Source organism: Paramisgurnus dabryanus, chromosome 1, assembly GCF_030506205.2.
Source record: "Paramisgurnus dabryanus chromosome 1, PD_genome_1.1, whole genome shotgun sequence".
Lineage (NCBI taxonomy): Eukaryota > Metazoa > Chordata > Actinopteri > Cypriniformes > Cobitidae > Paramisgurnus > Paramisgurnus dabryanus.
This window is the reverse complement of record NC_133337.1, coordinates 45,775,368-45,802,633: the sequence shown is the minus strand read 5'-3', so window position 1 is coordinate 45,802,633 and position 27,266 is coordinate 45,775,368. Positions and strand designations below refer to the sequence as shown.

The 27,266-nt window shown below is 37.2% G+C and overlaps 1 protein-coding gene across 2 annotated transcripts in view; it reads left to right on the top strand.

Moving 5' to 3' along the window:
* Positions 1 to 27,266, top strand: part of map2k6 (mitogen-activated protein kinase kinase 6) — a 39,009-nt gene that overhangs the window by 6,895 nt on the left and 4,848 nt on the right. Inside the window, exons 1-11 of one of the 2 annotated variants that reach the window (XM_065262913.2) lie at positions 10,824 to 11,014; positions 11,176 to 11,239; positions 11,432 to 11,480; positions 14,895 to 15,008; positions 18,179 to 18,298; positions 18,667 to 18,783; positions 19,701 to 19,752; positions 19,987 to 20,114; positions 23,056 to 23,133; positions 26,190 to 26,329; positions 26,996 to 27,041. In XM_065262913.2, coding sequence (XP_065118985.1) covers positions 10,855 to 11,014; positions 11,176 to 11,239; positions 11,432 to 11,480; positions 14,895 to 15,008; positions 18,179 to 18,298; positions 18,667 to 18,783; positions 19,701 to 19,752; positions 19,987 to 20,114; positions 23,056 to 23,133; positions 26,190 to 26,329; positions 26,996 to 27,041 — 1,068 coding nt within the window. In that variant the 5' untranslated portion in view covers positions 10,824 to 10,854. Of the gene's footprint in view, positions 1 to 10,823; positions 11,015 to 11,175; positions 11,240 to 11,431; positions 11,481 to 14,894; positions 15,009 to 18,178; positions 18,299 to 18,666; positions 18,784 to 19,700; positions 19,753 to 19,986; positions 20,115 to 23,055; positions 23,134 to 26,189; positions 26,330 to 26,995; positions 27,042 to 27,266 lie in introns of those variants that run through there. The other variant, XM_065262914.2, reaches the window with a different exon arrangement.

Here is a 27,266-nt window from a genome sequence, read left to right as displayed (position 1 = left end):
GTTGTTCTTGTACTGTAGTTGTAAGGCAGTGACCAGTCTGCTACATGCTAGTTGAAATGGGAGTAGCGTCGACTGATCTAAAGTTTTAACGTCTTATTTGTTTATTATCATCATTTCACACAATGAATCCACTGATGTGAGTCACGCGACACAGCATATGCCGGTGTTAAACAAACACTCGTGTTCAAATATTCGTGCACGAGTTTTGGAAGGCGTTCCCTAGAAATGAGCTGTGAAGAAGGGAGGCTGTTCTTACGCATGCGCTCATTTAAAAAACTCAGTAACCGTTTTTGGATTCTCAGTCGGCGAAAAACATCTTCCTTTGCGCCTTTTAAGATAGTGGGAAATAATAAGTTTTTTATAATGATAATCTTTTATCGTTCGCCTGACGTTCAACAACATCTGCTTTAGTTTGTGTTTATTAACCCTTTAGTTTCACTTCATCACACAGCTATTCCAATTAGATGTATCTGTTAAAAACATTTAATTAATTAATAATCTCGTATGTGTTCATTTTCTATCATAGTTTCTTCTAAATTAAGTTTTATTTGAGTGTTTTAAATAAAAATATTTTAATTTTCATCGTGACACATACGCCCTGCCCCTTTGATTGTCACGCTCTCTGCCCCGCCCACTCGCCCAACGCTACCATCTTAACTAACAAATTTTCAGCGGGAAACCCTGAACTTATTGTTAAAATGCTAGCACTGTAATGCAATGTAAAAATGGTCTCAAAATGTGCCCATATTCAGGAGCCCCATGAAATGCATGTTTGTGATGCATTTCTGAATTGCTTTAAGGAAACGGTTGTGCATTCTGTTTAATTGTAATGCAAGTTTTTTTGCTTTCTCGTCAAGGTTGTTGTTTACTAAACAGGTCTGTTTGGCCTAATGCACAGGTCTCGTGTTTTGAGATGCATTTTCCCCCTTCTGTCTGTTTACTTTCACACACGCCAAAATTGCATTGTTACCTCGATTTTGGCCATTTACGATTACAGATCCTTACCGTGAAAAACAGGCGCTCTTCATAGAGCATGCATGGAAATGCTCATGTGAGCTTTAGAAAGCAGACATCTCAGTCAGACGCTGTTGTGGTAAATTAAGTTAGTATTTGGTACCACTGATGTTCTAGATAGACTCGCATTGTTACTTTATTTAGAATCGACCTATGTACCAAGCCCAGCTTACATCTCTAATTTCGATTTTGCTTTCGAAGAGCGTGTCAAACAGATTTAGTATTTACAGCAGGAGGAAGGACGTTTTTTCTGCAGGGGGCAGTAAATTGCTTTCTGTTGTTATCCAAATGCATTTGGTATCATGTGCACAATTGTCTGAAACTCCCTTATATGCAGAAGTAATCTTGCAAGGTCTCCAGTCAGATTGACTCTTAGGAAAACAATGCGTTTATGAAGACATTAAGAATTGTGCTCATAACATTCAGCATGCTTTTCTACACATTATGGATTGGTTTTAAGTATAGTCTGCTTAATATTTACCCGTAACAGTGGTGGTTTATCTAATGCTTGCATTTCTACTGTTATCATCTTGCAACCAATTATGCTAAGTGCTGAATAAAAGCGAAAGATTTGATATTTCACTTATTCTGACTGCTGCAGTGTTGTATGAAAGTCGAAGTGGAGATGAACTCTCAACAGGTTGTCGACTCCGCCCACCAATCCTCCCTCCCGCCTTGCTCTGATTCTGTCGAATGGTCCATGCATCATGAAATTGGGACACATCCGGGGGTTACACCATGTGTCCCAATTTCTTATGCTTGGAGGTGAATAAAAACATTATTGACCAGGGACTGATGCAAATCTTATCTACTCATTATAAATAAACCACACAAAATAAATGGACTATTTTTGAACAGGTTTCCCAAACTCTCCCCCTTCTTCGATAACGTACTTTTTAACATATTGCCAACATTATTTAAATGCTAGTCATTAGGGATGCACCGATAGGATTTTTTTGGACCTATACCGATTTAAACAGACAACTTCTGGCCGATACCGATATTAAACACTTGTATACAATACTATACAGTTGGTCTATTAGCTAGTTTATTTCTGCATCAAATTATTTTTACTGAACATGGATTGGATCTAATAACATTCAACTGACCAACATAATAAGAGCGGCACAAATTAAGCTAAAACAAATATAATAAGACAGCATGACAACCTTCAAAGGTGGTTTTTGCTAGTCAGCATTTATTTTATTAACAACATTAACTCATTTTTTTACATATAATGGATTTCTTAATGCAGTTAATTAAGAAGCAATCGGTATCAGCCTTTCTCATGCTATTGCCGATATGCCGATGGTTTCAAATTAATCAAAAATCGGTCGATAAATATCGGCGGCCGATACATCGGTGCATCACTACTAGTCATGTTTTGATTAGGGCTGGGTATCGAAGCAGATGGATCGATTCGATTTCGATTCACAATCGATTTCCTGTTCGATTTCGATTCTCTGAATTTTTTTTATTAGGGGTGCACCGATAAATGCCGGTATACATTGATAATACGTGGCCAATAACTATTCTTAATAGCACAGCCGATAATATTCACAGCTATTTCATGTACTACGGCTTTTGATCAGTAAGTCCGTATAATGAAAAACGCCATTTTAAGCACTGAATGAATGAATGACAGGCTCGCCTCTCGCTCCTTGGTAACATCGTGCAAGGAAAATAAAAGGGTGACATCTAGTGGAGATGTTTGCAGAAATAAATATGAAAAAAAAAATGGATTCATGGCCTTTGAGAATCGGTTTTGAAACGACCACATAAAAACGATTAATCGAAAAATCTTTTTTTTGCCCAGCCCTAGTCTTGATAGAGATGTAGTGTGTCAAAAGAAATTGCACACAATAAATAAAGTTTTCCCGTCTTTCATTGGTTGGATTGTCCAGCTTCAAGCCATTGGTTAAACCAGTGTTTCTGCTATTGGGCTTGTTAAATGCTAAGAGTAATGTTTTAAAATAGATGTAGTGTAGTGTGTGTACTTAATAGTCGATTCCTCCCAAAATTACTGACTTATGGTTGCTTATTAAGTATCGATAGAATATACTATGTTTTGTACTTTGTAGTCATTATTGGCACTTATTACACGGCTCTCTGAAATGCTTGATTCTGATTAGTCAGTTCAGACATTTGCAGGTTCGTTCTTTTCAAATAATAACCGCTCCAAAGTAATAACGCATAGCCGGTACTACTTGTACGATTAAAATCGCTCCGCGCCAATACAGATTACTAGCTGTTTGGCGCCATCTTGTGACAAACACTGGACCACCATAATTTTAATATGTACGGAAAAAACAAAACATTTAAACAGTGGATAGAAGAACGAACAACGACAAGACACAGAGAGCTTACTGAGACTGAACTTGACAAAACAGAGCATGACAGCTACGAAGCCAACACACAAAAAAATACAGAATGGGCATTAAAACTTCTCAAAGACTGGCTAAAAGAGAAAAAAATGGAGACAGACAAGTATGAAGCAGAGGATCTTAATAAGGTATTACGATCATTTTATGCATCTGTGCAAAGTTTCGCGGAAGGATAAAAATGTTAACTTTAAAACAAAAATGCCAATAAAATGTTTCAAATTCATATTCATGTCCAGTTTTTTTCTTATTTGGCAAGTAACCGTGTAATAAGCGGTACTGATCACACTGCTTCGCGTCGGGTCCTGATCACACTGTCGGGGCTTATTTCCCGATAACTACCGGCTGCCTCTACATTATCCCTTACATAGAGTATTTGCTTGATAACACAGACTGTTATTCGTCTCGGCCCAAGATGACATGTCATTGTGGGACGGACCTGTCAGTAAAAAGACAGTGGAAGATGAACGGCCCGAAGCAATGACGGCATTAGTCTTAAAGCAGCGCCCCCAGCTGCCGTAAAGAGAGGGGTCTGCCATCTTTGGAAGTGTAGAGTGTCTTCCAAACTGCCAGCGTGGTCAGAGGGGCCACACAGAGAAGTTATTTTGATCTCTCTCTCTCTCTCTCTCTCTCTCTCTCTCTCTCTCTCTCTCTCTCTCTCTCTCTCTCTCTCTCTCTGATTCACCGGTCCTCCTCTGGGTCCCTGAAATTCCATTGAAGAACTCTTGGGATTGTTGGAATTCTGGGCAATGCGCGTGAGTGGGATAGTGAAGGGCGAAAAACTGTCTCTTGGTTCTTCTGGACTGCAGACATGTTGACGTTCGTCTCTGGGCAGGCGACCACCAGTCAAACAAACTGCAGCGAAACGTCTCAGACATGAACAGCGGGTCAATAAAGTTCATGTTACACCATAGTGGTAAACACTGCGCCATTGTCCCTGCATGCATTTATATGGTAAATCGTCACCTGAGGACAGACGCTGTACACATTTGTACTAAATCGGACCAAAAATTTGCCATTTAATTTGACGTATTTGAAAGCTGTAGCTGTGTACTTTTAATGCCATTAGAAGGCTGAGCTCAGCAGAAAGCTGTGTGTGTTCCTAAGTTGTCCTTAATGTTAAGCAATTGAAAGCCACAAGAACTTATATTTCAAGTTTTATACTATAATTTTCAAAACCAGCTGTTCAAATATTGAAGTTGACATTATGTTTTTACTACATATTCTGAACCATACTTTTGATTTCTGCCAGTGCTGCATTATATAATCTCTTGATCTATTTCTTCTTGCTTGTTTTATATACACACACACATCTTATATCATTCCCATGTTTTTTATTTTTCCATTTACTGCCATGGTAGTATGCTATAGGTCAACTCGAAGTTTTTAAACAAGAATGGGTAATGCATCTTAACAACTAAATCCTTAATTAACACCTGCTGATATGTTACTATTAATGCACTGGACTGGATTAAAGCAATAACTTGACCTTTTTTTATAAAATGGTTTTAAATCGATAGATTGAAAGACAGTTTGCCCTAACTTCTGGAAATAAAAACAAAACTTTACGGCAAATCCAAGGACACTTTTTTTTATCAAATCAAAAGCAAAATCAAATGATTACCCCGCAAAGCAAATATTTTGCTATTTTAGATATCCATTTTGTTGAATTTCAAGTGCCTTTATTATCTCATCCATGCAAATGACCTTATGGCAAGAATTTCTTTGCAAACAAAATATGCGTCCATGTTGCGTTTTTCTTCTTGGTAGCTGATAATTTGCATGGTGGGTAAGACGTTCCCCAGTCTGTATGTATGACACGCCGCTGCATGTCCTGGCAGCTAAAGGCGATCTGTTTACTCCTGCACAGTCTAAAGGTACGTTCATACTGACAGCTATTAAATCAGGTTGTAGAGTCATTGCTGTGGCTTAACCCCGCCCCCAGTGAAAATCTCAAAGGGCTGTGATCCACAAAACTGTATTGAAGTCAATTCAGAATCAAAACAGATCCTGTTTGCTTTAAAGGATTAGTCCATTTTCTTAAAAAAAAACAGATAATTTACTCACCACCATGTCATCCAAAATGGTGATGTTGAGAAAAAAAATTTGTTTTTTGAGCAAAACATTCCAGGATTTATTTTTATTTTAATGGGTTTTTATTGGACCCCAACACTTAACAGTTTTAATGCGGTTTAAAATTGCAGTTTCAACGCAGCTTCAAAGGACTCTAAACGATCCCAAATGAGGCATAAGGGTCTTATCTAGCAAAACGATTGTCATTTTTGGCAATAAAAATAAAAATATGCACTTTTAAACCACAACATCTCGTCTTCCTCCGGCTGTGTGGCGAGTAGGGCTGTGCAAAAATATTGATACATCTAACTATCGTGATACATTTATTTTTCCACGATAGTGTGTCGATATTTCAATCTCTACTATTGATATTAAAAAATAAAAATAAAATCCCTCTGTGTGCATCAAACGACCTTCTCCGCCGCTGCTGTAGTTGTCGCTGTCCAAGTGTCTGTCATATACCACCATTCGGCCAATGTCTCAGACGTTAGCGGGAGTGAGAAAATGGCAGAACATTTTAAAACGCATGCAGCTTTCAAAGCAGACGTGTGGAAGCACTTTGGCTTTAAGAAAAAAGTAAAAAAAATTGGCTCTATTTTTTACATTTTTGATAAAAAAAGGAAAGTATTGCAATGTATCGCATCGCGCAACGTATTGTAGCGTATTGTGATACATTGTATCATGCCACATGTATCGTGATATGCATTGTACCGTGAGGCCTTTTCCAATACCCAGCCCTAGTGATGAGCCAGCGCGACCTAGCATAATTGCGTAATAATGACGTCGAAAGGTCACGTGTTACATATATGAAACTCACATTTGCGGACCATTTTAAACAATAAACATACACAAAGACGTTAATTAGTATCATTCGACATACAACAACGACGGAACGGTCCTCTTTTTCCACACTTGTAAACACTGGGGCGTAGTTTCGATACGTCATCTGTGACCTCTTGACGTGATGGAGTATTACGTGAGGTTGCGCTGGCGCGTCACAGGATCGTAGGAAGATGAGAAGTTGTGATTTAAAAGTGCATATATTAAATTTTTCTTCCCAAAAATGACAATCGCTAGATAAGACCTGTTTGCCTCGATTGAAACTGCAATTTTAAACTGCATTATAACTGTTAAGTATTGGGGTCCATTAAAATGAGAAAAATCCTCAAAAACATAATTTCTTCTCGACTGAACAAAGAAAGACATCAATATTTTGAATGACATGGTGGTGAGTAAATTATCTGGATGTTTTTTAAGAAGATGGACACACATGTTGCATGGTTCATTGTTGCATGCTATTGCAAAAAAAGTTGCTTAATAATCATCAGCCTGAAAGGAAGTTGTTTCAGAGATGACATCACTAATCCATTTTTTTGCGTTATCATGCTGTTTTATGTTGTTTTTCAACATCAGATGAATTCTGAATTCTGAAGTCATGTGTTCGATCCCATGGATCACATATATTGATAAGATGTATAGCTTGAATGCACTGTAGGCTGGCTTGGATAAAGGTTGCAATGGTCATGGATCCCAAAATCACACTTGCTGATTAAATGTAAAGCTTAAATGCACAAAGTCATTTTGGATAAATGGATATTTAAGTTTGCACAGTATATGTGTGCTTTGCTTTAAAATGATGAGACCCATCTCTACCTAAGAAAAGGACAATCCGGTATTCAGCCGCATAACCGAGTCCTAATAGCTGCGATCTGTCGGTTCAGCACTTGTTATATTTGGAGAGACTGAAGTGGCCGTTTAATGCTTATGCAACAGTTTTGATGAATTCCCCAGTTACCAAAGTCACAAGGAGGGCCGCTCGGTGAGACTAGCCTTTATCCCACATGGCTGATCTGATCAGAATGTGGAAGGCTATCGGGTGTCGGCCAGTAATGCGTCAGCATGTGTGATTTTTAAGGATTAGGCCTTTCAACATAGAACGCTGCTTGAGTTGTTGCTAGGGAGTGATTTCCAAATGTGGCGCAGTTATTTTGGCAGCGTTGACCCGTGATGCTTTTTCAATCGTTTTGTGGTTTTGTACCATCACTTTTAAAGGAAGTCCTTAGTGAGTTTTTTGCGTGTCATCTTTCCGTATCCTTTGTTGTGTGTGTAAATGCAAGCGGGAGGGGTTCAGAACGACTCCTTTTTTTTCCAGGTAACAATAGTGTAACAGGCATACTACGGGGTAAGAGGTGAAGCTTGATAATATGCATCTACCTTCTCACGCTACTGTGGTAAATGTGTGTTGCTGCTCTGGATGAGATGCACTTTATTGTATAATGGTGAAAAAATGGGAAGTGTCTCAGTTTTTATTTCCTGTCTGTGGGTGTGTGGCGTAGTCAGGATTGTTCAGAAGCCACACCTTAGTTTGCAAGGTTTTTTAACCTTGTGTAGTGAGAAACTATGTGTAGAGATGTTAAATGTTTGTTGAATGATTAGAAAACCATGGAGAATTTGATATCACCACCGATTTTAGTTTCATGATGATTCCTTGTCTGTATTTCTATAGACCTTATTCTTGACAAAAATGAAATGTTACTTGTTCCTTATTATTTCTAAAGCACATCATTTATAATGACCAAACTCTATTCTGAATGTGTGTCTGTATTGACTTTGTTTATATAACTATTTGTAGTTATTACACTGATTTAAGTCTCCGAGCCTTGTGTACACACAACACGGTAACAGGTATCGGCTAATTTCAAGTTGGAAATGAAAATAATGACTTGCGGTTTAGTGAGTGAGTCAAAAACCTCTCCTGCCCATTCATTCAGCAAATGACTCAGACTGCTTCAGTCCTATAACTCATGTATTAAAGACATTTTTTGTCTTCTTGCTGATTCGTCATAAAAGCAATAAATAACTTCTGGTTAAAAAATATAAAAATGGGTTATCCAGAAAGCTGAATTTACATAAGCTTAAAGTAATGATTTATAAGTAAAGCTATCAGGTAAGATTTAGCTGGAAATCAGTTTTACATCATTTCATTGTAACCCATGTAAAGATAAGCATGTCAATTAACCTGGAATTTTATGTTTCAAACAAAGATGGCAATATAAAGGCAAAATTTAAAGGAAATTTGCATTGTTGGTGCAAATCAGGTGTAAATAATAAAATATATTTTTATATAATAAAAATAATATTAATATTTTATATAAAAATAAAATTGTATATACACATGCAAATTGCAAATATGTGTTTATATATACATAATTATTATACACAGACAGTTAACCCACATATATTCCGCATATAGTCGTGACTAATCGTCGGCATCCTGCACAGACTGACAGTATTGTCAGTAAATTAAAATATGTGCTTTGGTAGCACATGGACGTTACGTGGACATATTTAGAGTGTCAAAATAAAGGTACCTCATATCGAAATTTTTACATGTGGCATCGTTAGATTGTATCATTAGACATATCAATGTATTGTTATATCCCTAGGGTATACCCCAGGGCTCTGCAACTAACTTTTTGCACTGGTTGGACTAGTGCGCCTAACTTTTTTCTTGGGTGCACCAGCACAAAAGTTAGGTGCACCCACATTTTTGACTGCATTGCATTTAACACTGCAGTTTTACAAGCGCCCTTAGTGGTTACAGGTACAGAAAATAAATTAACATGTATTTTATAATTTTCATGCTGTGATTCTTTTTTCCCTTATGGACTATTGCGTTTATGTTTGTTTTAAAATCTATGTCCTAAAAATACATTTATTACATTGCTTTGTTCCAATCTTTCATTGTAATTTAATGTTGTGTGCAGGATTTGCCATTGCTGGAAACCCAAAATAAGTTATATATGAGGTTAATTTCTGGTTAATGAGTATGCTACAACAGCACACAATGGATTTATTTAACTGATTTGACAATAGAGAATTCGGTATTAATGAGATATTAGTCGATATAGTGGTAATAGGTAAAGGTGTTTCATGTATTTAGGCTTCCTTCTCTTGCGCAAACTCTGTTTTGCACGTACACATTTTGTCTCTCTCTCTCTCTTGTGCGCACAGACTTAGACTTTTTGTGCATTTTGGCTCCCTCTCTCTCTTTCGTGAATTATTTCTCTCTCTTGCGTACACAGACTCGGACTCTTTCGTGCATTTTGTCTCTTTCGCTCGCACAGACTCTGTCTCTTTCGTGCATTATGGCTTTCTCTCGTCGGCATTTGCTTCACATTTGTCCACAACCGCGGTTAATGCCATTTCACGCTGTACGGGGTAAGTGGCGGAATCGATGTAAAATAAATCGTTGGTGTCTAAAGAGTATGTAAGTTTTAGCTCAAAATTCCCCACAGATAATTTATTATAACATGTTAAAATTGCTATTTTGTAGATGTGAGCATAAATGTGCCATTTTGGGTGTGTATTTTTAAATGCAAATGAGTTGATCTCTGCACTAAATGGCAGTGCCGTGGTTGGATAGTGCAGATTTAGGGGCGGTATTATCCCCTTCTGACATCACAGGGGAGTCAAATTTCAATGACCTTTTTACACATGCTTGCAGAGAATGGTTTACCAAAACTAAGTCACTGGGTTGATCTAGGTTGATACAAACACTGGGGATCCAATTATAGCACTTAAACATGGAAAAAGTCTGATTTTCATTAGGGCTGCATAACGATTAATCGCGATTAATCGTTTGCAGAATAAAAGTTTTTGTTTACATCATATGTGTGTGTGTACTGTGTATAATAATTATGTATAAATAAATATACACACATGCATGTATAATTTTAAGAATAAAAATATTTATAGATTAAATATTTATATATAATATAAATTGTACATAAATATAAAAATGTATATACACACACATATATGATGTAAACAAAAACTTTTATTCTGCAAACGATTAATCGCGATTAATCGTTATGCAGCCCTAAATATGTCCCATTTAAAACGGCGGGCAGTATATGTGATATAATTTGTGCTCCGCATTGGGTTATGTGTAAATAATAATCAGAAAATAAAAACTGCATTTAAACAGGAGTGAAAAGGTTAGCTCCACTCATGTAAACATCTGAATGGGATAAAATCCTTGGAAATAATTGCATTATTGGTATACATGTAAACCTAGTCATTGTTTGCGGCACCAGCAATGATATCCAGTAAGATGGTCTTGTTATTGTAATAAATCGGTTCTTAAAATGGTTCTCCATTCCAACCCTACGAATGCTAAATGCCTTCAGCACTTTCTGTGGCTCTTACTCTCAGTCGTAATTCCTTGCATATGTTGCACACACACACACAGCCTTTCAGCACAAGTTGTTCCCATTGTTTGCGTTTAGCAGAGTGCATCTGGTCGTCAGGTGGGCGTGGCCGTGATGCGTGCTTCTCGCATGGCGTCAGGTATGCGGATTGCCCCACTCGGGTGTCAGTCAAGATGGGTCACGCCCGCAGCATTAGCGCCTGGCGGGGCATCTCTGCTCCGTTTCAGACAGAGAGAATGCACCTGACCCGGCCGCCTCGCCTCCCTCTCACACACGTGCACTCTCTCACTCTTTCGCTTTTGCTCGGCCAGGATCTGGAGCCGCTGTCTGAACGTGAGTGCCAGGATCTGATAGGGAATCTGCAAATTCTGTTTTCCTAGGAATTCTGCCTTTTGATTTTCTTATCAAGCTTTGTACATTTAAAGGCATCTTTTTCATAACCAAACCAAAACATCTCTTTAGACTTTGATGTAACAATGATGTCCTCTTCACAGGTAAAAAGAAGGTTCCACTCAAGCTTCCAAAAGAGGCGTTTGAGAAACCCCAGCCTGCACCCACGTAAGATTTTACAAAGATTTCAGCTTTTAGTATAATTTTTCTTGCTTTTACTGCGAGTGCTTTTTTATTCATGAAGTGTGTTTAAAAGTAATATTCTGAGATTCAGTCCGGGTTTGTAGGTAGAATAGATTTAGTAATTAAAGCTGGAACCCGTCAGATGTGAATGCTCAATGGAATTTCTCTATCTTACAGACCCCCGAGAGACCTGGACTCTAAAGCCTACGTTACCATTGGAGAAAAGGTACAGCTTATTATTCATTCATTCATTTTTAATTAGACTGACTGAAGAAAAAGCTGTGTGTCATTTCATGTTTCAGCATCGTCTGCTTTGTGTTTTACCTGCACCTTTCTTTTTTCTTTCTACATACTTTTCTCCTAATATGGTTAATAAAAAAACTATGTGGTTAAAAGGAAAAAATGACACATTTATACTATAGTAGGGCTGGGTGGTATTGATCGAAATTCATATTTCTATCATCTTAAGATGAATTGCGATGTTAGAGATGATAAATATCTCTGTATTTTCATTGAAGTGGAATAAATGTCTACATCCTCAAGTCAAACAACTTTATTGATACAATGTATGATGAAAATAAAATTAGACGGGGGTTCCTCCCAATTTTAAAATATACAGCTGCACAATATGCAAGCTGTTTGAAAAGCTTACGTCTGACCTCACTGTACATTTTCACAAAGCTGCTGGGGTAGATGGGGGGTGTTAATATCAGACCATCCCGATATAGATGATGTTGTTTCATCCTGTATCCCTCTGGAAAAATATTGATGTAATACCCAATTTCAATATACTGCCCAGCCTTAATTACAATCAATCTATATAATGGATAACTTGATATTGAGTTTATTGATTAATGATAAATTTAATTAAAAAGATTTGTTCAATAACAGTAATGTAGTTATTTTAATAATGTTATTAGTCAGTTCTTCCAGAAAAACGCTGAGTTTTCTTGTGATTGTTGCAGGCAAAAATCTTTGATCTTGCGGCACGTTTTCTAAAAAAAATGCCATGGAATATTCGGGATATTTATGCAATGAAATTGCGGGAACTTGCAAAAACTGCGGGAACTTGCAAAAACTGCGGGAACTTGCAAAAATCATTTGCAGCTTTTCAATGGTGTTCACGTCACATTACCACTTCATAATGTTCCCATGGCAACAGGGGACATGGCTGCGCTTGTGTTAAGTAAATGTAAAATTTTGGACACACTTTATTTTATGGCATCACTGTTGCAGTGTATTTATACATTTAAGTACTAAGTAATAATCATTAACAACATGTACTTACTTTAGGGTTGGGGTTAGGATTAGGGTTTGGTTTAGGGTTAGTTGCATGTAATTATGCATATTAACTTTTATTACTCTTAATAATTACATGTAGCATGTTTAACAAAGACATTGTAAAATACCGTAAAATAAAGTGTTACCAAATTCTTTTTTAACTTTCTGCTAAGAGATGTTTCACATGTTTTAATATGAAATAGTTATAACTATTAGGTGTGTGACGAGACAGTTAATCCACGAGACGAGACGAAACACAAGATTGGGTTCACGAGAACGAGACAAGACGATTTTTTTTACAATTTTTAAGAAATCCTCAATGATAAAATGAATGATTAAGAAACTGAAATCACGTCATTTTTAAAAGTTGACGTGAAAAGTCCCTAACAATTATTTTGCTAACTGATAATGAAGTAATTTGTTATTTTAGGGTAATAAAAATAGACCCAAGTGAGCAGTAGCCTTTAAAATTACATAATAACGAAGATGCAATAATAAATTGTTCAAATAAAGTATTAAAACCAAGTTACATTAGACAACATTACATTAACAAACACATTAAATCTCTGTCCTATAAATAGAAAGCATTATGTATGTTATATAACAAATGCCTGCAGGGGGCGATAGAGGACTTGTCTCGCGGACGCTATCTTCACTTTCACTTTAGACGGAGAGAAACGCTTATTTTTAGCCAAACAATGTTTAAACCCATTTGAATATTTAATATATGTCCATTTCTTTACAATAGAAATGATACAGCCACCGTCATTTTTGAGCAAGAACATGCAAACATTAAATCATGAACTCTGAGTGCGGGTTTAATCTGCTGAGACTTCACATCTGACACTGATCAACAGACAAAACAACGCGTCTCAGACTTCACACGAGTTCACAAACGAACATTATTGGAAACCCAAACAAAAAAGCAAACGCTGTAAAAGACAAATATAATGCATGCACAGTAAAAGGATCTAACAGAAAGCTGCATTCTCCGGAGGTCGCATATGCAGGCTGCATATGTCACCAAGGTTTATTTCAGGGCGCACTCACACTATCCAAACCAAACCGCGCTCGGGGGCGTTTGACCCCCAAAGCCTGGTTTGATTGACTAGTGTGATCGCTCTGATCCGTGCCCGGGCGCGGATTGATTAATCGCGCCGCGGCCGGGTTGCAGAGGTGGGCCGGAGCGCGGTTCACTTGGGCTCAGGCGCGGAAGGCTGTGGTGTGAGCGCATTCGCGCCTGAGCGCGATTCAAAATGTGAAGATGTCAGTTGCGCCACCACTCACCTTCATCTGCCTCCGTAAAAACCTTTTGACCTTTTATTTGAGAAACGGCCAGCATTTCACCTTTACAAGAAGTCTCGCGAGACACATTTAATCTCGCGAAACACATTTAATCTCGCGCACGAGATCTCGTCACACCCCTAATAACTATATCAAAATGTTTCTGAAAACGTGTTGCTTAAACATGAAAATCTTGAGTATCTGTAATATATAATATAAAACGATACATTTCAATCTCAGTTTTTGTAAATGTTGCGTTATTTATAGCTGTTATGCAAAATAATAGGAAATTCCTGGAAACTATTTTAATAATTCACTAACGTTTGTCACTACAGGCTTTCAATTCAGTTTCTCATCTGTATTTAACACTAACAGCATCCATGTTGTCACCTAAATGCAAAGGGTTGCGGCTAGCCATTTGCATGTTAAGGCTATATGACCAGGTTTCATGTCGCATCTTTTTAAATGTCATATTTTGCATTGCTTCGTATGGTGATGCAAGCTCGGCTCGGACTCGCGTGTCGTAAAGAACGGCCCGATGCACATTACTGCCCTTTTGAATGCGACTGATTGTAGGCAGCTTGGAATGCACTTTACTGCCGTTCAGGCTGTAAAAATATTTATTTTAAACTCATCAAATAAGTGGAATTTTCCATTGGCAAAGATGGAGGCTTTTTGTCTTGCAACCTAACACAGAGATACATTATCCGTGGTTGTATTTATGATAAAGTAAGGCTGGCATGCCTTGCAAGGATCTGCGTTTCGTGCCTCCGAGCTTTGAGGATTTTGTTGTGATTGCTGGCGATTAGCAAGCAGACACGAGGATATGAAGACATTATTTCCAGGAATAATGAAGGGATGGCTTTTCCGTCCTGTATACCTTCATACATCAATTTTCAAAGAAATTTGCCATCTCTTTTTCCATTAGAGATCTTCCAGACTATCTGTTAGGAATTTGGGTTTCCGTCTGTGATTGGTCGTCTGCATGTTTGTTCATTATCTGACTTTCATTGGTAATCAGAATATTGTCGCTCAATGAAATACCTTAAATTCTTTTGTTTGTTTATCTGAGCAGAACTTTGTGGTGAAGGCAGATGATTTGGAGCAGATTGGAGAGTTGGGTAGAGGAGCGTATGGAGTGGTGGACAAGATGAAACACGTCCCGAGTGGAGTCATCATGGCTGTGAAGGTGAGTGGATACAAATCCACTCAAGGACTGCACTAGGCAAACTAATGCGAAACCTCTAGTTAGAAAGTTTCACATAACAAAATCTTGAAGTTTATTAAAATGCAGTGAAATGGTCAAGGGTTTTGGTTTGTCTTTCCTTTAAGTTAACATTTAAGTTTATCTCGGAATTCAATACACACTTGACAAGCAATAATTCACAGAATATCTAAAAGAAAATTAAATAGACATTTATACACTGTTGTTTAAAGGAAAACAGCACTGTTTTTCAATATTTTACTATGTTCTTATCTCAACTTAGACAAATTAATACATACCTATCTTTTTTCAATGCGTGCACTTATTCTTTGTACAGCGTGTCGTGAATGTGTTAGCATTTAGCCTAGCCCCATTAATTCCTTAGGATCCAAACAGGAATAAATTTAGAAGCCACCAAACACTTGCATGTTTTCCCTATTTGTTACATGAGCAGTTACACGAGTAAGTGTGGTGGCACAAAATAAAACATGGCGATTTTTTTAAGTGGATAAAAATGAGAACTATATTGTATGGCGGAAGAGCACTTAGTTTGCAGCACTTCGTCTTCTTATCTATACTCAATATATCTTTGAGGCTGTTTACACTTGGCATTAACATGCGTTTTCGTCGATCCGATCACAAGTGGACGACGTTAATGCCAGGTGTAAACCGTGTTCAAAACGTTTTGAACGCGTCCACTTTCGACCACTTTCAACCACATCCAGAGGTAGTCGAAAACACTTTCGATCAGATCGCTTTGGAGCTGCGGAACACAATGTGGTTGAATGTGTTTGAACAGCCACACGCGACCGCCTTCTCTCCGCCCATTTATCTAATCTGAGGTATTAAACACAAATGTTACGTCTTTTTTGACTTCTGGCATGAAGATACGGTGAACAGCGCTATTTTTAGCCTTTCATTGATAAAAAACTACTGCGGGTGTTCTCCGTAGTTTCGTTTTGAAAGCGTGAAAGTTGCGCAAATCCTATTTCATCAATTGCGCTGAAAATTCAGAGAAAGGTCTAACATACACACGTACAAAACTCTGTGCAGCATGTTTACTTGCTAAACAAGCAGTGGACTCCGACATAATATTAGTTTGCGTCCATATAAACTCATAATTACTCCCGCTCGCGTTTGAATGACAGCAGAGAGACTCGCCCACCGTCTCACAGACCACCCCCTCACAGTATTCAGGACAGAAGTGGTCGAAAGTGGACAAAAGAGACGGATTTAAATACCAGGTGTAAACGTAATGTGTCTCTCTCGTCCACTTGTGATCCGATCGATGAAAACACATCTTAATACCAAATGTAAACAGCCCCTTTGCTTCAAACTGCTCACTTGTTCAACTGTGATTGGTTACATGTTTTTGATGTAGGGGATTTCAAACCTTAAAATCTGTGAAATTTGGAAAACTGCAATTTTATAGAGAAAATACTCGGCAATTGTGCTGAAAAATAAATTAACAAATTGTTTATATTAAGGCATATTAATAACGCCTCATAGACATAAAAAATAGCAATGCTGACATAGCGTGAACGCGTGTCGAAATTCTTATGCTGAGTTTACACCAAACGCGGTTTGGGCGTCAAAATCGCGTCTACCGCGCGTGGTTTGCCGCTTGAACAATTTGGATGCTTTCGCGCGTGTAGAGCGGAGTAGACGCGCGGAAAAAGCAAGCATTTGACGCGCGTCCGAAGCAAAATCCGCTTCTTGTGGGAGGGGCAACTGCTGTGCGAGTGTCTGTTTGCAAGATGACTGATGTTACTTGTGCATTTATCAAGAGAGTTACCAGTTTTGTATTGGGTAACCTTACTATGGGGAAAAATAAACGGCGCGGGTAGATAAACGTCACGTGACTCAAAAGTGAAGCGTGTATTACAACTTACCAAGTTGCCCAAAGTCTTTACTGACACTCTTCCAAGCGAGGTCCTTTTTATTCCTGTCTCCACTATAGAAATAACAACTTGTGTCATATAGCTTCGAGTGACTGCTTGAGTGAGTGACTCCGGGCGGGGCTGCCACCACAGCAGCAAACAGGCTCCTGATTGGTTAACGCGGCGCGAAATTCCGCCAAAGTTCACATTTTTCAACTCGGGCGTCAGCCGCAAATTCGCGTGAACCGCAAGATGCACAAAAAGCACAATCTGAGCTTACCGCGCGTACCGCGCACAACGCTCAATTCGCGCCTTTCGCCCGAGCTTCACGCGCGAAAGAGGCGGAAACGCGTCTTCCGCGCCGAGCGCCTCTTCCGCGCCGCGGGACCTCCTGACGCGCGTCAACGCGTCTTCACATTGACTTAACATTGAAGTCACTCGCGCTTCACGCCCTTACCGCGGTTGGTGTAAATGCAGCATTAGGCATAAAATCTGTTTCACTTTTACAATGCGTCTCATGCAATACCATATCCTCGTCGCATGGTTATAGTATGTTTTCACTTAATATGACAATAAATACGTCAAGTCCGACCACCGGAAGCGTTTAATATTTTGAGCTTCCAATTTTTGAGGTGCTTTAGTTCACAGAAACGGTTTAAAAATTTTGTCACATTCAACTGGTCGGTGTGCCAAAATATATATCTTTGATCTTGGTACTGAAAAATGGTAATCTAAATCTATAGAGGAGATTGTATTTAAATAAATTGCAAAAATTTGCATATTACGTTTCTGGTAATAGACTACAGTGAACGTCCTTCAGAACGTCTACTGTTCAAAGAACCATGGTTACCATTGGTCCGATGCCCATTCCAACAAAAACAGTAAATGTTCATGATATAATTTGAAAGAACTAACAAAATTCTACCTTCTGTTAAAATTTCATGCAAATATCTGATAAAATAATAAAGTTACAAGCAAAAACACGAGAATAAGCAGCATTTTCGGTCACACCCATTCCATTGACATCCATATATAACTTTTTCCTCTGATCTCTAATATTAAAAATATCATAATTCTCAATCCTCAACGGATTCGTAAATGGGAATGTCTGCTCTGTCTATTCATGTGATAAATTTTAAGCTTTGGAGTTTTTGAATTTTTTTTTGAACAACAATATTTTATTTTCACCACAGGGAGGACTTTAAATATACGTTAATGATTAAATGCATTCAATAATTGCCAACATTATTGTTCTTACACATTCTCTTCCTGCAGCGCATCCGGGCCACAGTAAACACACAGGAGCAGAAACGACTGCTGATGGATCTGGACATATCGATGAGAACAGTCGACTGCTTTTACACTGTTACCTTCTACGGGGCTCTTTTCAGAGAGGTACAGCCACACGCACATCAAACCACTGCGCACAGCAAGGGAAAAACCGAGCGCACTTAACTCATGAGTTGATGCATATGATGTTATCAACGTCAGATTTTTATCAAGCGTCTACTTTACCTAATGAAGCGCTATAAATACCATGCACAAAGCAGCACTGGGGGTCGAACAAACCCTGCAATCTAAATCGGTTTCCTCACGTCTGGGCTCCGCTGTTATAAGTCAAACCAATAGAAAAGTTCCACAGGAAGTCCTACAATGGGAATGCTATTAGTCATTTTCCTGCTGTCTCATTTGTATGACTTTGTTGTTGTTATTTCTCGCTCTCTAATGCATGACTTTACCTGATTGGTTTGTTTCATTGTCAGGGCGACGTGTGGATCTGCATGGAGCTGATGGACACCTCTCTGGATAAGTTTTATAAGCAGGTACATGAGAAGGGTATGGCCATACCCGAGGACATTCTGGGAAAGATTGCAGTCTCTGTGAGTACAGACTGAATTTTTCAGTTGCATCATCACTCACAAACACTAATTTATGGGGATTTGTGGCAGCCAGAGTCTGAATTTCCTTTAGCATTCCGGGTCACTGGTTCAATTCCAACTCGTGTACTAATAAAAATTAATTGGAAGTTGCCTTGGATAAACACATCAGCCAAATGTAAAAATGTTGAATGTGATGAATTTGTATATATGGCTTAATTTGAGAATTGTATAAACTTCATACCCAGGTTTCTGTAGCTCAATTGGCAAATGTGGTGCTTATGAATGCTTTGGATAGAAGTGTCTGCCAATATATTAGGATAAATGAAAGCATCCATCAGGAGGCTTATTCTTTAGGCCAAAATGTGGTAAATGACTGCAACTCAAATTTGTCTTTGTGCACGCCTCTTATACCCCATCGCTTGTTTTTGACATTAAAGGAGAAGTTGGTAATTTCTATTCCTCTATCAACAGAAATGATGATTTTTTTAAAGGCAATTGTATCAGACTTTGTCTGTCATTGGTTCGGTAAATAGATAGTTCCGCCCCAATTGATTAATTATGCCCGTATTGACATGGCTGGATTACATTAGGGCAAGTTTTTTTTTTAAAGCATCTGTAAAAATGTTCAAACTAAGAGTTATTTTTATCTTTAAAAGAATTAACCCTTTATTGCCATACATTTTGCACTTTCTTATCTCCTCCACTTATTTCACCAAAAAGCGATATGAGCATAGAGCTGAGAAAAGATTGGATCGTGATTAGAGGAGCGAAATCTCCTAACAAATTAATACAGATTTAATGCTTAATACTTTTATTTGCATGCCCAGTACCTGAACACATGAGATCATTTTAACACCATCTAATTCTGAGCCCCTGCTGATCTGTATTGAGTCTGATGTTTTATATCCTCACTGCAGATCGTGAAAGCATTAGAGCATCTCCACAGCAACCTGCAAGTGATCCACAGAGGTGAGATGAGGCTCGAGTTTTCCTCACTTTGCTTTTACAGACTACATTTGATTTCTCAGGTGTAGGTGTGACACATGGATGATAAACTTCTGCTAAAAGCTCCTTCAAGATGTGTCTCTCTCTCTCTCTCTCTCTCTCTCTCTCTCTCTCTCTCTCTCTCTCTCTCTCTCTCTCTCTCTCTCTCTCTTTCTACATATTTTCTAGTTTTAATTTTTTGCGTCTGCCCTTTTCCAGATGTGAAACCCTCTAATGTCCTGATAAACATGCAAGGGCAGGTGAAAATGTGTGATTTTGGCATCAGCGGGTATTTGGTGGATTCAGTGGCGAAGACCATGGATGCCGGATGTAAGCCATACATGGCGGTAAGCATGAGTTTATTTTATTATTATATATTTACATTTGTGTGCCCTTAATGCTTTGCACCAGGCTACACTAGACAGTTGTAGCCTAGTGGTTAGAGAGTCGAGCTTGTAACCCGAGAGTTGCCAGTTCGAGTTCCAAGTCTCTGCGGGTTTTGATCGTGGTGCCCTTGAGCAAGGCACCTTACCCTAATTGCTTCCCGGGCGCTGGGATAGCTGCAGTGCTCGGCTGGAAAAAGCTGCCAAGCACCTACAGTTTGCGTCCACATGGCATTTTGTACATGCCTCCAAATAAATTTTCTAAGTTAGGGATGCTCCGATCAGGATTTTTGCGACAGATACCAATTTTTCAAGCTGATATGCAAGCTTTTGATGACTTTTACATTTTTTTTTAAATAAAGCAATACTACAGATGTTGCCTTTGTTATATTACTTGCAGTAATTAGGTATATTATTGTTATAAAAGAGAATCAAATAAATAAGCACAACAAATATTTCTTATGCAAAGAGAAATTTAATATGCCTTTTAAAAAGGCTTACGTCTGTTAAAAATAATAAAACACTTCACACTCTGTACTGTATTAATTAAATATACACACATTTCAAGTACAACAGTTCTTCAGTAAAGAGCAGAGAGGGATTTTATTGAGAGATAAATTAGGTTACTGTAGCTTTAAGACATGGGAGCGATCGCTCTGTTTACGTGCACTGATGACAGGCTGCTGTGTGCGCGCACGTCGGGTGTACGCAGACAAAAGCAGCTGATGAAAAATGAAAGTTCAAACTGTCAAAACTTTAAAACGCATGCAAATAATAAACTTTCAGCATGAGGATGCATTTGTCAGCAATAGATATGTGTTGTATTCGCTGTTTGATGGGGATGTGAAGATGCAAGACGCGTCGCACTGTTAGGACCGGAGCGCATCCTCATAGAAAATACCCATATCTCTGTAAGGGCAGAGAGAGAATTTCCAAATTCAGTTTGTAACAACTAAAAACTTTTTTCAACTTAAATTGTAAATGAAAAATGCTTACATTTTATTGGTGTTACCAATTGAAGTATTTTTTAACTCTTTCCCCACCATTGACGAGTTACAGTTCAAATTCTGTGTATGTTTTGAGGATTGCTTTGAATCTGATCTCTATCAAAGTTCTTTACAAAAATGCAATTATCTCAGCTTTTTGTTTAAAATTATGTATTTTTGAGGAGACCTACCCATATTTGAGAGGTGATAAAAGAAAACAAGTGAAGGTAGGATGAAACTTTGTTTGAAAGCAGAGGGTCTGTTCTTTTATTTTATATATTGTATGTTTATATATTTAAAAAGAACATTTTCTGGAAGTTGTTAAATTTTTGTGAAAATCATAAAAAATGCTGGCGCTGGCAACTTTTTTATAAAAATGCAGCCGGGGAAAGAGTTAAACGTTTTTTCACTTAAAGTGAGAAAATTTAAATTGATATAACATAATTGTTTTTAAATGTTACCAATTGAAGTCTCTTTTTTTAAGTAGTTCCAACTTTCACTTTTTATAGGTTATTAATAATTGATGTAGATATATTTTAGATATAGTTTGTAAAAACCCAGCTTAAAGGTGCAGCGTGTAAATTTTAGCGGCATCTAGTGATGAGGTTGCAAATTGCAACCAACAGCTCAGTTCACGGCTCACCCCTTGCTTTTGAAACGCATAGAGAAGCTATGGCAGCAGACAAAGGACAAACATGTCATCATTGGAGACAATTTAATAAAAAAGTTTGTCCGTTAAGAGCTTCTGTAGAAACATGGCGGCACAAAATGGCGTCTTCCATGTAAGGGGACTCTCGGTGTGTGTGTGTAGATAAAAACGTCTCATTCTAAGGTAATAAAAACATAACGGTTCATAATGAAAGGTCTTTATACACCCCTGATAATATAGTTTTGTATATTATTTTGCATTTCTGTCAAGAGATACTTCTAAAAATTACACACTGCACCTTTAAGTAATTTTTTATGGTTTACTATTTTTTTTTTACATAATATTACCCTATATAATGCATTTTGAGAAAAAATAACCTTGACATCTTCAATATAGTCTTAAACTCTTCCCCACCAGCCTTTTTAAAAAATATATTTGTATGTGATTTTGACAAAAGTTTTGAAAAAAAAAAACTTCCAGGAAAATTTTCTTCTATAAATGTATAAGCATATAAATATATCAAATGAACGAACAAACCCTCTGTTTTTAAACAAACAAAAAAAATCTTAATTTGTTGCTTTTTATATCCTCTTAAATATGGGTAGGTTTCCTCAAAAATACCAAATTCTGAGCAAAAAGCTGAAATAATGCATTTTTCTAAAGAATTTTGTTAGAGATCAGAGTCAAAACGTTTATCAAAACATACACAGATTTTTAAATGTTGAAATATTAGTTTTTGCTTTATTGACGAGATAACTTCAATGGTGGGGAAACAGATAATCATTTGTTACGAAGGTAAGGTTGATTTATAATCTCATTATATTGTATAAACAAACATCCATGGTCAGAAAATAGTTTTGCTTTGGCAGTACATGAATATTTAATTCACTATACTGTGCTTAGACCCAGACATCAGGCTTCGCTCCATTTTAAGAGATGATGAGATGTTGATGAAGTCTGAGTGCTTGGAGAATGAGACACTGAGGCTCCAGAGATTTCTCCTGAAACTTCTCGCCTCAGGCTTTAGCTCAGAGTCTCCATACAGACAGAATCCAATTGTGCCTCTAGTAATGCACGGCTGGATCTGTACGGATGTGTAAATGGTATAAAAATCTAAAGGAGACTTGTGTCTTCAAGGTCAGAACTTAGTACACGCAAAAGCGAGTGTAGCATGTTTCACACCGCTGTTTCAGACTCCCTCATTGTATCATCTTCATCAAAACACACTTTATCTTTTTACAACAATAAATGTTTTTCTTTTGATTCACAGCCTGAGAGAATCAACCCAGAAACCAATCAGAAAGGCTACAATGTCAAGTCTGATATCTGGAGTTTAGGAATCACAATGGTATGTCTCTTACACCCTGAATATGTGGATGTTGTTTTATCATTGAGAACATTGTTAATATACATTCAAATATTTATTTTATTTATATTCACTTCTTGGTAATGCTGTACAATAATGGCGGGTCCACACCACAGGACTCAACGCAAAGTTTTTTTTATACTGGCCCCAATAAAAAAAATTCAGTGGGCGTCACATATTTAAAAAATAATAATTCAAATGTCAAATATAACTGTATACATACAGACATATACAACAGACATGTTCGAAAAAAGGCTCCCAACTTTTCTTCTTTTCCTGTAAACTGACAGCAAACTGTGCAAAATATTGAATTGTTTCTTTCGTCCTGTTTTACCCAAGTAAATGTCTGCTTCCAAGATGTTAAATAATATATATTGATGAAAATATATTTTAGTGACTGAGGGTGAAGCACTGGCCCGATCGGAGAAGTGGGAATACTTTTTACTGGCCTGAACGTCTCTCACGCTTGCCCCGAGCCACCGCGGGCAGTCCTTTATGTTGAGCCCTGCACCAAAAGATTTTTTCACATCTTATAAGATTTTCAAAATGTGATAGACCGCAAAGACAAAGTTCACACCTCTGGTTGATCAGATTTTCAACCAGTCTCGACTGTAAACACAGGAAATCTCGTAAAATCTCGCCAGACTTCAGAATATGCATTGTGGACGATATGTAGGAAGAAAATTCAATGATAGTGTTTGGAGTGATTTTCACAGAAAATAGAGTTTGGGTGAAGTCATGGTCTGTACATGTTCACTTTGCATCAACTTCAATTTGTGCTGCGCCATGACTGCTTCCGATTATCTTGTTTTCTGATTGGATATTGTTTCGTTTCACGTGATTCTCAATAGCGTGCAAGCGTTTGTCCTCGGGGTTCCCCCCACACATCAGGATTTCTGATCATGTCTAACATTTACGATTTGCGATCGGGGCGGTTTCGACTAAGATTGTCGTAAGGGGAGAAATCAGCCCAAAATCAGCCCTATTACATTTTGGTGTGTTCCCAGCAAAAGGTTCTATGTGTTATCATAAACTAACCATGAACAACTTGAACAGAATTGACACTTTAACACAAAACCAGACTGACATCGCACGGGTATATTTGTAGCAATAGCCGTCATTATATATACAGTACATATATATATAACATTTACAAAAACATCTTTTTATGACATTAAAAAAAAAATATATATAGACGGTTTCAGCAGTAACAACATAAACAAGCGGCTTTTGTGGTCAACACGTAACTTCCGGTAAACTCTGCTAAGAATAAATAACAACAAAGTACTTTAAACGTAGTTTATTTATAAAACAAGCAAAATAAAAACACGTACATTACCTAAGGAAACCAAAACATTTGTTATTTTCAACGAGGTATTTGATCAAAAGTTCAGTTTAGCAAGTAGTCAGACCATAAAAAAAACTGAAACCGGAACTGCACGTGCGTTCGATGAAACTATATATATATATATATATATATATATATATATATATATATATATATATATATATATATATATATATATATATATATATATATATATATATATATATATATTTGCTGGGTAAAGATTAATCTAGATTTTAGATTAATCTCATACAAAATAAAAGTAATTTGTTGCATAATTTTGAGTTTGTGCTGTGTGTAAATATTATTTATATTTACACACACACACGTATATATATAATTTTTTTTATTTAGATATAATATAGAATATATAAAAATATAAATAAATAAATATACACACATGTAAATGTTTCTTAAATACATACATGAATGTGTGTGTATTTATATATACATAATAATTACACACTGCAAAAACTTATATATTACGCTTATATAATATATATATGAGTTTTACACTGTGTAATTATTATGTATACATTGATAAATACATAATAAATATATTAATTATTATTTATTTATTATTTTTTTTATATATACATAATAATTACACAGCGCAAACTCATATATTACGCATATAGACGGTTTCAGCAGTAACAACATAAACAAGCGGCTGTCGCGGTCCGCACGTAACTTCCGGTAAACTCCGCTAAAAATAAATAACAACAAAGTACTTTAAACGTAGTTTATTTATATAACAAGCAAAAAAACAACACATAGATTAAATAGGAAACCAAAACATTTGTTCTTTTCGACGAGGCATTTGTTCAAGAGATCAGTTTAGCAACTAGTCAGACCATTAAAAAAATGAAACCGGAAGTAAAGTTCGGATCCAGACGTGTATCACGTGCGTCCGATGAAACCGTATATGTATATGTATATGTGTGTGTTTCTAAGGACTTTATTTGGACAACTTCTTAATTACTCCATCCATAATGACTCTTACTTTCTTATTTAGCTTTCAGATAATGCATTGATATCAATTTAAGAAAAAATGTGATCCAGGGTCAAACTTTATTACTCTTGTTTCATGTTAGATTCAAAATTTTCTAATACATATATAAATTCAAAGGTTGTATTTGGGAACGTTAGTTAATGCACGATGAACTAACATCAATGACCAATAAACATTCTGTATTTATAACTTTGAAATACTGCTAATTGTTTGTTCATGTTAGCTAATGCATTAACTAATGATAATGAATGTAACTACATTGTAAAGTGTTAACTAATTTCAATAAGATTTTGTTAATTGCAAATACAGGTTATAAAACATCAAAATAATTCATGTATGAGATGCACTAAGGCAGGGGTTTTCAAACTGTGGTCTGGCAACCCCCAAGGGGCCTCCAGGAGGTTTTAGGGGGTCCCCAGAAAATTTTAAAATATATTTTAAATTTGTGTGTTTTTCTTATTACAGTCCTTTATCTAATTTATTGGGGGTTATAAGACATGATTTCTTGTAAAGCTGCTATGAATCAAGATTTATTGTCAAAGTTGATGCAGTACAAATACATTTGAATTGAAAATACATGTAACTGTCACGCAACATTCATAAAATCAGGTTTTTGTTATCTGCGTAACGCTCTAATCTGTGATGAATCTATTGTGAGGTGTTTCTTGATGTTTTCAGATTGAACTGGCCATTCTGCGGTTCCCCTATGACTCATGGGGAACACCATTTCAGCAGCTCAAGCAGGTGGTGGAGGAGCCGTCCCCTCAGCTGCCCGCGGACCGATTCTCATCTGAGTTTGTGGACTTCACATCACATTGGTGGGAAAGACTTCATACACGCACACAAATGCACAATAGGGTTCTTTTTTATTTTGCAGTAATTGAGATTTGTACCTACCCTGCGAGCGTTATAGGCCCCATCGCAGGTATTTGTAGTTATATAATTTGTTAATTATGTTGAGCAATGCATTAGCAGTGCAAAGTTCATCGGTTTGATAAAATACTGATAAAATGTATAACTTGAATGCTTTGGTTAACATTTTTAAGATTCTTAAATGTTTGTGTATTTCAAAATATAGCTGTGCGTAATAATACACATTTTTACCTGCTTTAGGTCAGACAAAATTAGCATTAATTTTCATTTTGTTTGCTTCAACCACCTAAAGCAGTTTTTACAGAGTCATACAAGTAATTCAGCTCAGGATGTGTTTTTAGTGACACGTGTGGGATGATGGTAAATCCGTAGAATAGCATTTCTTTAGAATAACACCACTGACACCACATAGTTTCATGAAAGTGAAAAGACTCGTACCTTGACTCTGCATTGAGTAGTAGGAAATCGAACAGGATGTTGAAACCCAGATTGCATCCTTTCTTTCACATCATGTGGGCGCTGCGTTGAGGTTACCGGGCGCTTTTGCTGCAGATGTCTGCGTCTGACACATTACTAACGCACGTGTCTGTTTCTGTCTGCTTGTGTTTCAGCTTAAAGAAGAATTCCAAAGAGCGGCCAAATTACACAGAATTAATGGTAAGTGGTTTTGTGGGTAACAGTTCCCAGGTTTGCCTTTAGATGTCAGCCTTGCACTTTCAATGGCCATTCAACTGCACTTAAAGCAATAGACACAGAAGCTCAGAGCAGCTCTCTAATGCTTTTTTAAAACTTTTTTTAGGGTTGGAAAGGTCATAATCATGAACATTTCTATAGTGCATATACATTTTTCTAGATATGCTTCTTTGTCTTTCTAGATATCTT